The 9,767-nt window shown below is 44.8% G+C and overlaps 2 protein-coding genes across 2 annotated transcripts in view; both read right to left on the bottom strand.

The window, feature by feature from the left end:
* Positions 1–1,257: 1,257 nt before the first annotated feature.
* On the bottom strand, positions 1,258–4,964 carry LOC102040239 (keratin, type I cytoskeletal 14). Its single transcript, XM_005431645.3, is given in 9 exon segments — positions 1,258–1,508; positions 1,823–1,914; positions 2,460–2,686; positions 2,779–2,904; positions 3,068–3,229; positions 3,423–3,579; positions 3,733–3,815; positions 4,658–4,880; positions 4,882–4,964. Coding segments are annotated over 9 exon segments (1,173 nt in total). The 3' UTR covers positions 1,258–1,488.
* A 4,492-nt stretch (positions 4,965–9,456) lies between these two features.
* Positions 9,457–9,767, bottom strand: part of LOC102040072 (keratin, type I cytoskeletal 9-like) — a 12,442-nt gene continuing 12,131 nt past the window's right edge. The window contains exon 15 of the mRNA XM_031065003.1: positions 9,457–9,758. Within this exon, the coding sequence (XP_030920863.1) occupies positions 9,739–9,758 (20 nt within the window). The 3' untranslated portion in view covers positions 9,457–9,738. The remainder of the gene's footprint in view (positions 9,759–9,767) is intronic.

The raw sequence follows: 9,767 nt of genomic DNA, 5'->3' as shown, positions 1-9,767 counted from the left end.
TCCTAAGGCAGAAGAATCTCTGTTACTTGCACAGAGCAGAAGAGTCCTGTTGTGACTCCAAGGAGTGGCAGATCTGCTTTGACTTTACAAACCCTTGTTTCCCATGGAAATAGTTTCTCTGACTCATCCCTTTCCTGCTGTGCTGAGAATTCAGCCTGGATTGTAACATGGAACAGTTTGATGTATTTTAAAATAATACCTTGTTATCCAAAAGGATGGTATTTTACCCGTCCTGACTCTTTGCAAGCCAAAGTGCAAGTGTAAAGCTGTGTGACAGGATAAGAAATGTTGGTGATTTAGGAAGTGTTCAGGGAACAATGGAGCCTCTGAGACCCACCCAGGGTCTGGGGCAGGGCGGCAGTGGAGTCACTCCCCTGCTATGTGGCTGACCCTGTTCAGCAGCTTCCTTAGCCCTGCAAACCAAACACTGAAATGCAGATTTCTCTGTTTGAAATGACTGAGATATTTCACCTGTTTTATTCCTCTGTTGAGCCTAAGTAAGCTGAGTGTGGAACACGAAGTGGGGCAGGTTTAGTAACAAAGCTTGAATCTCGCCTGCACCATGCCATTCTCCACCAGAGTTCCACACAGCACGGATCTGGGAATGACCCTGTGGAATATGGGAACACAGTCCTCCATGTGGAACTTTCAGATAAAAGACCTGAATTCAGATTTTCCAACATGTCAGGAGGAATAACCCCAACAACTAAATGTTGGGTTAATAGAACTTTCATACTCCTCACTCATTTCCTGATCTAACACTTTGCTTAATTGATCAAGATTAGACAGAGCTCCCACCCAGAAGCTGGGAAAGGGCTGCCTGAATAGGACTTCTTGTTCTTGTTCAGTGACTAAGGAAAAGTGGTTTTGATTTGACAAAATTTTCATGAAAATTTGGGGTTAATTAATCCTGATTTTTCACTTCAGCTGCTGGATTGGCAAATCAACTATTTGCACACCCCTTGCAACATATTATATGAAAAAGGAGTTCCCTCATCCCTTTCTGTTCCCCATAGGTGTCACCCTTGAGTTTAATGTGGGTGTATTTATTCATCTCCAGGATTTTATCCAGTCATCATATGATTTAGAATTCCCATATTTCTTTGGAGCCATATTACACAATTCATGCAACCTTAATTTCTTTGTGTACCTGACTTGTTCCACCTAAATGTAAATAGGATATTAATATACCAAATAGACTGCTGGACACAGAGTTTTCTTTGCATTGCAGAAAGATAAAGCTTTATTTGAGGGATTGTTGTTCAGTAGAGAACCAAGTGCACTGCAGAGACCTGTGTGTGAGCACAGTGATCACAGTGCTGGACAGGATCAAAAGGGAGGGGTAGATAGTTTTAGGAAAAGCGTAGTAATTATTAACTTTGATTTCATGGATAGCATTTGGAAAGCAGGGTAGGTCACGCCATGCTGAGGGCTGGCTGCTCCCACAGCACTGACTGGATCAGGGAAGCCCAACTCGTCGGTGGTATCTTAACACACTCTTGACTGCCCTGTGGAAAGAAAGAAGAAACCATTGCTCTGATAGGGAAACCAAGAGTGAGTCTCTTTGCAGCACTGACATTTCAGATCCATCCACTATTTAAATATTCATTTGTTAGCAAAAGCATGGGAAAGGAGCTTAGCCTGTCTCTGGAATTGGAGCCAAACCACTTTGAAATGAAGAGCTTTGATTGTGGATGGTTTAATCCCTGCTGCAATTGCAGATGTAGAAACCATAGCACAAGGTTGGTATTAACAGGAAAGGGGGTGAAACACAAAATGTGAAAGCCATAAGTTTGGATGCTCTTTGAAAGACGTTTCTTACCTGCCTTGTCACTAGATTGACCATGACAGTAAGAACTAGAAGAGTAAGAGTGAGAGGACATATCTCCTCCTTGGAGAGCTCCTTGACATGATCTGTAAAAGGAAAGGAGTTTTAATTAAGGGAGCAATAAATACATACTGACATCATGTGCAGTGCATGTGACAACTCAGCTTTTCCTGGATCTTGCAAATATATTTTTATATATATTTTTTCATTTCATTCTATTCAGCTGTATTTTCCTAGAAAATTGTAAAAGCAGGGACAGCAAGAGACTTGCAGTAAAATTTGTACTCTCACAGTCCAGCTGTGCTTGTTTGTCTGCTGACAGAAGGAACTTCATTACAATTTGGTTTGGCACGGTGATTCCTCTCATGGAATTCACTCCGTGCAAACAGGTCAAGAGGAACTGATTAACTCAAAACCTGGCAGTAACAATCTGCTCTGTGTTTCCCTTGATGTTTGATCTGCTTATGAGGTTTTTGATAGACACATTTCAATGCAGATGCTGTGAATAAAAGCTGCTGAACTTAGATTTCAGCTAGAGACAAGTAAAATATTCTGCTCTGTCTTCTGCGAGTGCAAAAAGAGAAAAGCTTGTGATAAAATTGGTGCCCTTATTTGCAAACAGAAAACATACACAAGATCCTGCTGCCCTTCCTGCAGCAGCGACCGGTACTGCTGGATCTCCTGCTCCAGGCGCATCTTGATGCCCAGGAGCATCTTGTACTCCTGGCTCTGACCCTCCATCTCACAGCGGATGCTGGCCAGCTCCTCCTCCACGGAGCAGACCTGTGCCTGGATTTGTTGGAGCATGCGGCCATAGCGAGAATCGGTTTCTGCCAGGGAGTTCTCCAGAGAGCTTTTCTGGAAAGGCAAGTACAGGAGTTGAGGAGCAGAGTTCTACAGCTGCCTGCCCGTGCCAAGGAGGGAAGTGCCCGCAGATGCTGCTCACGTACCGTGCTGAGCTGTGCCTGCAGTTCGATCTCCAGGTTCTGCATCTCGCGCCTCAGCTCGCTCAGCTGGTGGCTGCTGGTCTGGATGTCCTGGCTGCTGGAAGTGACCTGCTGGTTGACTTCTTGGATCTGCAGAGTCAAACCCCAGAGACACTTGCTGAGCCACGAGGGAGCAGATTTGCTGAATGAGAGCTCACATCTGCAGGGAGCCTCTCTGTTTCAGCCAGTCCGGGTACCAGGGTGTCTGGGCTGTGCCACCAAAGGAGATTCCACTCTGGACATTGCTACATACCTTGACTTCATACCACTGCTCCACTTCCTTGCGGTTCCTTGCAATGATGTGCTCATATTCATCTCTCAGGTCATTCAGGATCTTTGTCAAGTCTTGTCCAGGGGCAGCATTGACCTCCACGCTCACATCGCCACCAGTTTGGGACTGGAGCTGCCTCATTTCCTGCAGGGAGCGCAGAGAGAGAGAGACAAGAGCACACACAGGTCAATTGTTGTGCTGGGGCAAAGCACTACCAAGATACAAAGGAATGACAATCCCTTGGCATAAGGTGAAAATCACTTGATATGTGATGGTGGGAGCCATGAAGAATCAATGGATTGTGTCCTTGGCTGTGCTATTTATCATTGGATCGTACCTCCTCATGGTTTCTCTTGAGAGCAGTCAGCTCATCCCTCAAGGACTCCAGCTCAGATTCCAGTGAAGACCGAGTGACAGTGAGATCATCCAGGATGTTTCTCAGGCCATTGATGTCAGCCTCCACGGTCTGACGGATGACCAGCTCATTCTCATACCTGTACCAAAGGAAAGCAAAGCATTGCACACTCATTTCATTACGATATGTAGGCTTGATCACACCACTTTACACAGGGCTTCATCCACCTGCACTCATGAGTTTCATAAAATTTGTGACACAAGAGAGGTAAGGTTCAGAGGGAGCTACTCACTTCATTCTAAAGTCATCGGCAGTCATCTTGCTGTTGTCAATGTCCAGAATCATCCTGTTGTTGTCCACAGTGGCAGAAATAATCTGCAAAAGGGGAAGGTGGACAGGTGTCTTTCTGTGTTCTAGATTTCCAGAATCTAGAACAGGTAGAAGACTCTACCAAATAACACTTTGATAAAAGCAAAGTGAAAAGCACAAAAAAGACACAAAACTTTGGTAGAGTGTTACTGATTGTTTTATGGAGTAGTGCAGGGGCCACAGAAAGTTCCTCAATTGCCGTGCCACAGGGACTGGTGTGTGCAAGGTTTTGGCTTTGCAAAGGTTTTGATGAAAGAGTAGATGGATGGGGGAAAGAACAGAAGCATTTATTTTGAGAGATGGCCAAGCCCCATGGGGTTCTGCACTCTGGGTGTAGGAGGCAGCGTGGACTTTGCCTGATGCTGTAAGTCATCTCATTATGAAAAAAGTTGATTGTAAGGGAAGACCTCAGTCCTTCCACCTGGTGTCTGTAGGAGTGTGAAGGGACAAAGGGAGCTCAGATCCTTCCATCCAGGTGCTTTGGCTTTGCACTCCATCCAGCTGATCTGGCTGGGAGCAGAGGGAAGCATTGCAAACCACACATGGCTGGTTTGGAGGCACCTGCACAACGTGGGATGTTCATGGCGTGAGCCAGCGTGTCTGTGGGAGCTCCTGTTGCCTGGGGCTGTGCCCTGCTGCCTGTGGGCTGTTCTGAGGGTTTGCTCAGCCAGGGGATGCATGCGAGGTGCAGCTCAGCAGGTTTGTGCCTGAGGTACCACCAGCACGGCCGTCCTACAGGTGGTAGAGCCCAGCGCTGGGGATGGAGGGAGGAGGAAGAAGCAAAGAGGAAGGAGGAAGGCCTTAGAGGACAGAGGAGCATGTGGGAGATGGTGCCAGGATGATCCTACCTGATTCTGGAGTTGTTCAATGGTCTGGTAGTAGGAGCTGTAGTCCTTGGAAACGCTGGGAGCTTGTTTCCTGTACCACTCCCGGATGTGGTGCTCAAGCTGAGCGTTCTCTTCCTCCAGCATCCGCACCTTGTCCAGGTAAGAGGCCAGGCGGTCGTTGAGGTTCTGCATGGTGACCTTCTCATTGCCGCCGAGCAGCAGGTCCCCCCCGGGGCCGCAGCTGGCCGCTGCTGCCCCCGCAGGCACCGCCACCTCCTCCTCCGCTCCTGTACGAGGTGCTGGACGTTCTCTTGATGCTGCAGCTCATGGTGAAGGGATCAGATAGTCAGCCCCAGGTGCAAAGCTGTGCACAGCGAGATTTAGGAAATCAAAGTGCAGCGGGCTGTCCTTGCTGGTGGCTATTTATACCTGCCCAGGTGGGTGTCACCTGCCAGGCAGTCCAGCTTCCCATGGGATTTGCCAGCCATAGTGCTCATGCAGAAAGTGATGTGCTAAGGGGAATTTCTTTTGGGGCTTGGGACAGCCCTCCCCCCAGGTACTGGGTTTGCATGCTGATTCACCCCAAGCCTGCACTGCAATTTCGGGTGGGTGGCTGTGAGTTAGATTTTGTTGGAGATAGTTCGTTCCTGGCTACTTAGTGAGTGAGACTCATTTTAATAGTTGTTCTTTGTTCTTTGGAGTAATTTTCTTTTGTCCTCAAAACAGGTGGTGAAAGCACCACCTAATCACTCTGCTTTAATTTCAGATTTGGAGAAGTATGAACTCAAGTGCCCTTCGTTTGAGGCTGGTTCCAATTCACCTCAGAACTGCCACTTCTGGAAACAGAATCTCTTAAGAATTTATGTTTTAGGTCAGGATCTAGAGTTCAGCTTTAGAATTTCTTTTCCCTAGAAAAGAAAGCTCACTGTCGGCACTGTCTCTCAGAGTACTTGGTGGTAAATCACAGTAGAATGAGCTTAACAGCAGCTGTGTTATTTCTGTTCTCACCAAACTCTGGTGGTATCGGTTACAGGAAATTCTTCTGTCTCATGCTCTGATATGCATGCAGTAATGCCATTTTAAAGTTGTGAGTTTTTAAACATTTTTTTTTAATATTTCCAATCACTCAGAGGTTATCTTAAAGTGAAATATGTGCATGAAATCTATATGGCTGCATTGGCTGTATCCTGGGAGAGGAAAGAAAGTTTGGCTTGGCCAGATAGAGGCTGAGATTGTTATCAGCTGGTTCTTGAGGAAGGAGGAACCAGGGCTGTTTGAAATACAGAACAATCCTGTTGTCCATGTAGGAAAGGGCACAGTCTGGATTTGAGTGTGTTTGGAAACAAAGGGGAAATTTTTAACTATGGGAAGCAGAAGGGTCTTGAAGAGTTTCCATTGCAGGAGCTGTGGATGGAAGAGAGAGTTTCAAGTCTGATCTCAGTCAATTGATGTTGGGGATTTTATCCTTGTATAACAGAGGTAGCTATGATGACCCTCTAGATCCCCCTTACCTTCAGTCTTTTGTCTCTTGGTTCTTCACCACTGCACCATTTTGGTAAGGGGGCAGATTGTGATAAGCCCTTCTTTGGAAAGGAAATTTTGCCTTTAAATAACTTTTGGAAAATGTAAATTTTAAGCCTGAAAGACAAGGGGTCTCATTATGTGAGGGTTGAACTTTGATGGAAATCCATCTCTACTTGGAAGTTATAATTGACCCATTTTTTTTGTTGTTGGTTTCTCCATTTATGCTGTTACACACACCCTGCAGTTGTGGCTCAAGCAGGATTTTTTTTTCATAGCCACAGTGATTATTAGATCCATAAAGTTACTAATGTGTGTTATGGCTGACTGAAGGATCATGGAAAACCATTCACCCTCTTTCTTGACACACCACCACCCCCATATCACAGAGCCTTTGATCTACATAATTATGATTGTTGTTTTATTGGTAGCTCTCTAATTATCCACACGTCAGAACCAGGTGCTTTGCATATGTTATTGAGACTGAGTCATCTTTATTAAAAAATAAAAATTATTTTCTCACAGGGTGTGATTCCTTAGTCATATTTTCCTCATTAGATTGTTGAAATGCACTTTTATTCTCCCCTATGAGAAGTTTATTGCTGATTGGTGTTAGTGCCAGAGGTGTTGATTTTATATCTCCTACTCGGCGTTGTTGCATCACAAAACCCGGCCCAACAATTTCTGACATTTCCCAATGCTGTAATTTCATACTGTTACCAGGTCCCTTTTCTCTGTCTCTCTATTCCTCTCCTCTTTTTTGAATAGGTGCTCTAACCATCCTTACTGCCATAACTGCATCCCAAACATTTCATCTCTAGACTGTTCTGTAACTTGGGGGTATTTCCTTGTCTCCATGTGCATTTCTGGCCACTGTCCTGTGGCTCTTGGCCTGAGTTGGCTCTTGTGAGTGAGTTTGGACCTGCTGATTTACTTCACAAGCCAGAAGAGCCAAGACTGTTCAAGAGCCATTACCTTTCACGATGACAGAAGCAGGTCAGACATGTTCTGCTGTAGATGTTGAGGCTCCTTAGCCATTCAAAGGTGCTGTAAGAGCTTTGAAATCACATTTTCCCCTGGCAGACCTTTTGCTCATAGTGCACCCCGTGGACCTCTGCAAGTTAGAAGTTTGTTTGAAGTAGGAGTGCTGTGAATCCTTTCCAGTGCTGTTTACTCACTGGTGAAGTTGGATGCTCCAAATTGGCAGAAGAACCCAAAGCAGCCTGTGGTTTCCACAGAGGCTGTGATGCCATTACTGGATGTATGTCTTCAGTCACACTAGAGGGAGAGGACAATCCTAGATACAATTACTGGTAATTAATTGTTTTACAGTAAATGAGTCAAATGTGGTCTTGGTAAGAAGAGTGCTACTCCCAAGAGTTTCATCAGGAACTCCATTTGTGCATTCCTCATCCATTGTCCTGCAGCATCACACTGAACCTGAGCATTTGTTGAATTCATTCAGAACTGTAGGATTTCCACAACCCCTCATTCTGGGCTCATCATCCTCTTATGTCACTCCATGGGGTGGGCTCATAAACTTGTGTATGTATAGACCTACAGAAAATCCTATTAAGTGTGAGCTATTTTAATTCCACAGCTGATCTAAATCATTACTCATAGTCCTTCCTACCACTGAAAAAGGACAAATTTAGAGATGCTTCCCAAGGGAAATTAAGCTCTTCCAGCAGAGGGATCCTTTCCCGTTCCCTTTCTCTCTACCTGCTTCCATGCGCTCCTGTTGTTGATGATGGCAACTAACTGAATTCTAAATTCCTCAGTTATAGACATTATCTGTAGTTTAAGGTTCCATAATCTGGCTTTAAAAGATGTCTCCTTCAGCAGCTTTGGCTACAGTAAATACAGCTGACCTGAGTGAGCTCTGGCAGCCTCTAGAGACAAAAGTCATGTTTGCATTTGCTTTACATCACTTTCTATACCATTAAAACTTGAAATGAGCTTTTTATTCATTGTACACAGGTTTTTATTCACACAAATTCCTGATGCTGGACTGATAAAAGTCAGTTTTTCAACAGAACTAGAAAGTTTGTTCTTTGTGGACACTCACTGGAGGCTGCAGTCAGGGTGCTGTGCTGGCTGAGCCAAGGCATGTGGTTACTGAGAGAAGACCTAAACAAAATCAAACTCTTCTAAGTCGGTTGTGTTGAGAAAATGTTTAATTGCATTACCCTGACAGATCAATCCTTCAGTGTGAAATGAAATGGGAAATACTAGAAACCAGGTTTAATCAGTGAGAAGGCACAAACAGGCACCTGTAAGTGATACATGGCCGATTTCATGTGTCTGGTCAGAGACTGAAACAGTCAGAGACTGAAAGGGGCTTCACTGTGATCTTCAGAAAGCAAAATATATCTAAAGGAGCTGCCCTAATTTAGTATTGCTGTTTCATCTCTAATTTTGTTGCATATTTTATGTTCTTAAGCAGTAAAATATAGAAGATACCTTCAGTGAATGGAACGTGTCTCTCATTTCTCTTAAGGCAGACTATCAGCCAGCTGTGTGTACTAACAGAAATTGGGTTCTTGGTATTATATCAGTATTTCAATTGAAATTTCTATCATAAAACACTGGAATGCTTTTGGTGCATGACACTGAAGGGAACAGATCCATTTTCTTGCTGTCTGTTTCTCCCAACAGAAGTCAGCAATACGTCATTCTCTGTGCAACAGAAGGTGTAGAAATACTTGTGAGGAAGCCCCTTCATACTGGAAGAACCTCTCCTGAGTCACACCTTCCTTCCCACAGTACTCTGGCTGTGATGAGATTAATGGACTCAGATAACTCACAGTAGTACCATTGGGGACAGTTTAGTAAATTAATAGTTTATCTCCTGATAGTTACCCATCATTTGTATTTTCTTTCTCCTTTCACTCACATAATTAATTCTCTTTAGTACAAGTGGCAAGGCAAGGGGCCAGAAAGCAATCCCTTAGTGACCATTAAGAAACAAAATTGTAAATGCTTTTTAACATCTGCAGGAAGAAGAAAAATTGTGTCAAGAACTGACAACAAGATTTCTCTTTGCAACCTTATACCTCTTGCTTGTGAAGAAAGAGTCCTGCCAGCCTCACCCAGCAGTTCCCCTAGGCAGAGGTTGGCTGTTGTCTCACCCCACACAGCCATGGTCACAATTCCTGATATTTCCTTTCACTCAGTGGTTCTATCCCAGCACTGTGCCCATTTTCCTAGTGCAGAATGGACTGTTGTGAGATCATGTACCCAGTACAACTCCACAGCTTGTATTTACTGGATGATCTGGGTAAGTACCCACATGAGGTTGATTAAATTTATTTTCTCAGACATGTTGTGATTTGAATTGCAGACATAAAGATTTATTAGAGCAGAGTTACCAGCAGAGTGTGAACCCTTTAACAAAGAAGGAGTTGCCAAAGACAAGTTGAGTAAGACAAGCATTGCAGGGAGGAGGAGGGGGTGCTGGGGCAGGTGACCAGGCTCTTCCAAACCCTTCCCTCGGCCGTGCTGCAGAAACTCTCGGGTGTCTCTCGCCGCCCATGGTCGGAGCATCGTAGCTGGGCGGTGCCAGGGTCTCTCCTGCTGCTCTAGCACACTCTTGACTGCCCTGTGTGAG

Source organism: Geospiza fortis, unplaced genomic scaffold (assembly GCF_000277835.1).
Source record: "Geospiza fortis unplaced genomic scaffold, GeoFor_1.0 scaffold1683, whole genome shotgun sequence".
NCBI lineage: Eukaryota > Metazoa > Chordata > Aves > Passeriformes > Thraupidae > Geospiza > Geospiza fortis.
The sequence above is the reverse complement of the archived record's forward strand: the minus strand, read 5'-3'. Positions and strand labels throughout refer to the sequence as shown.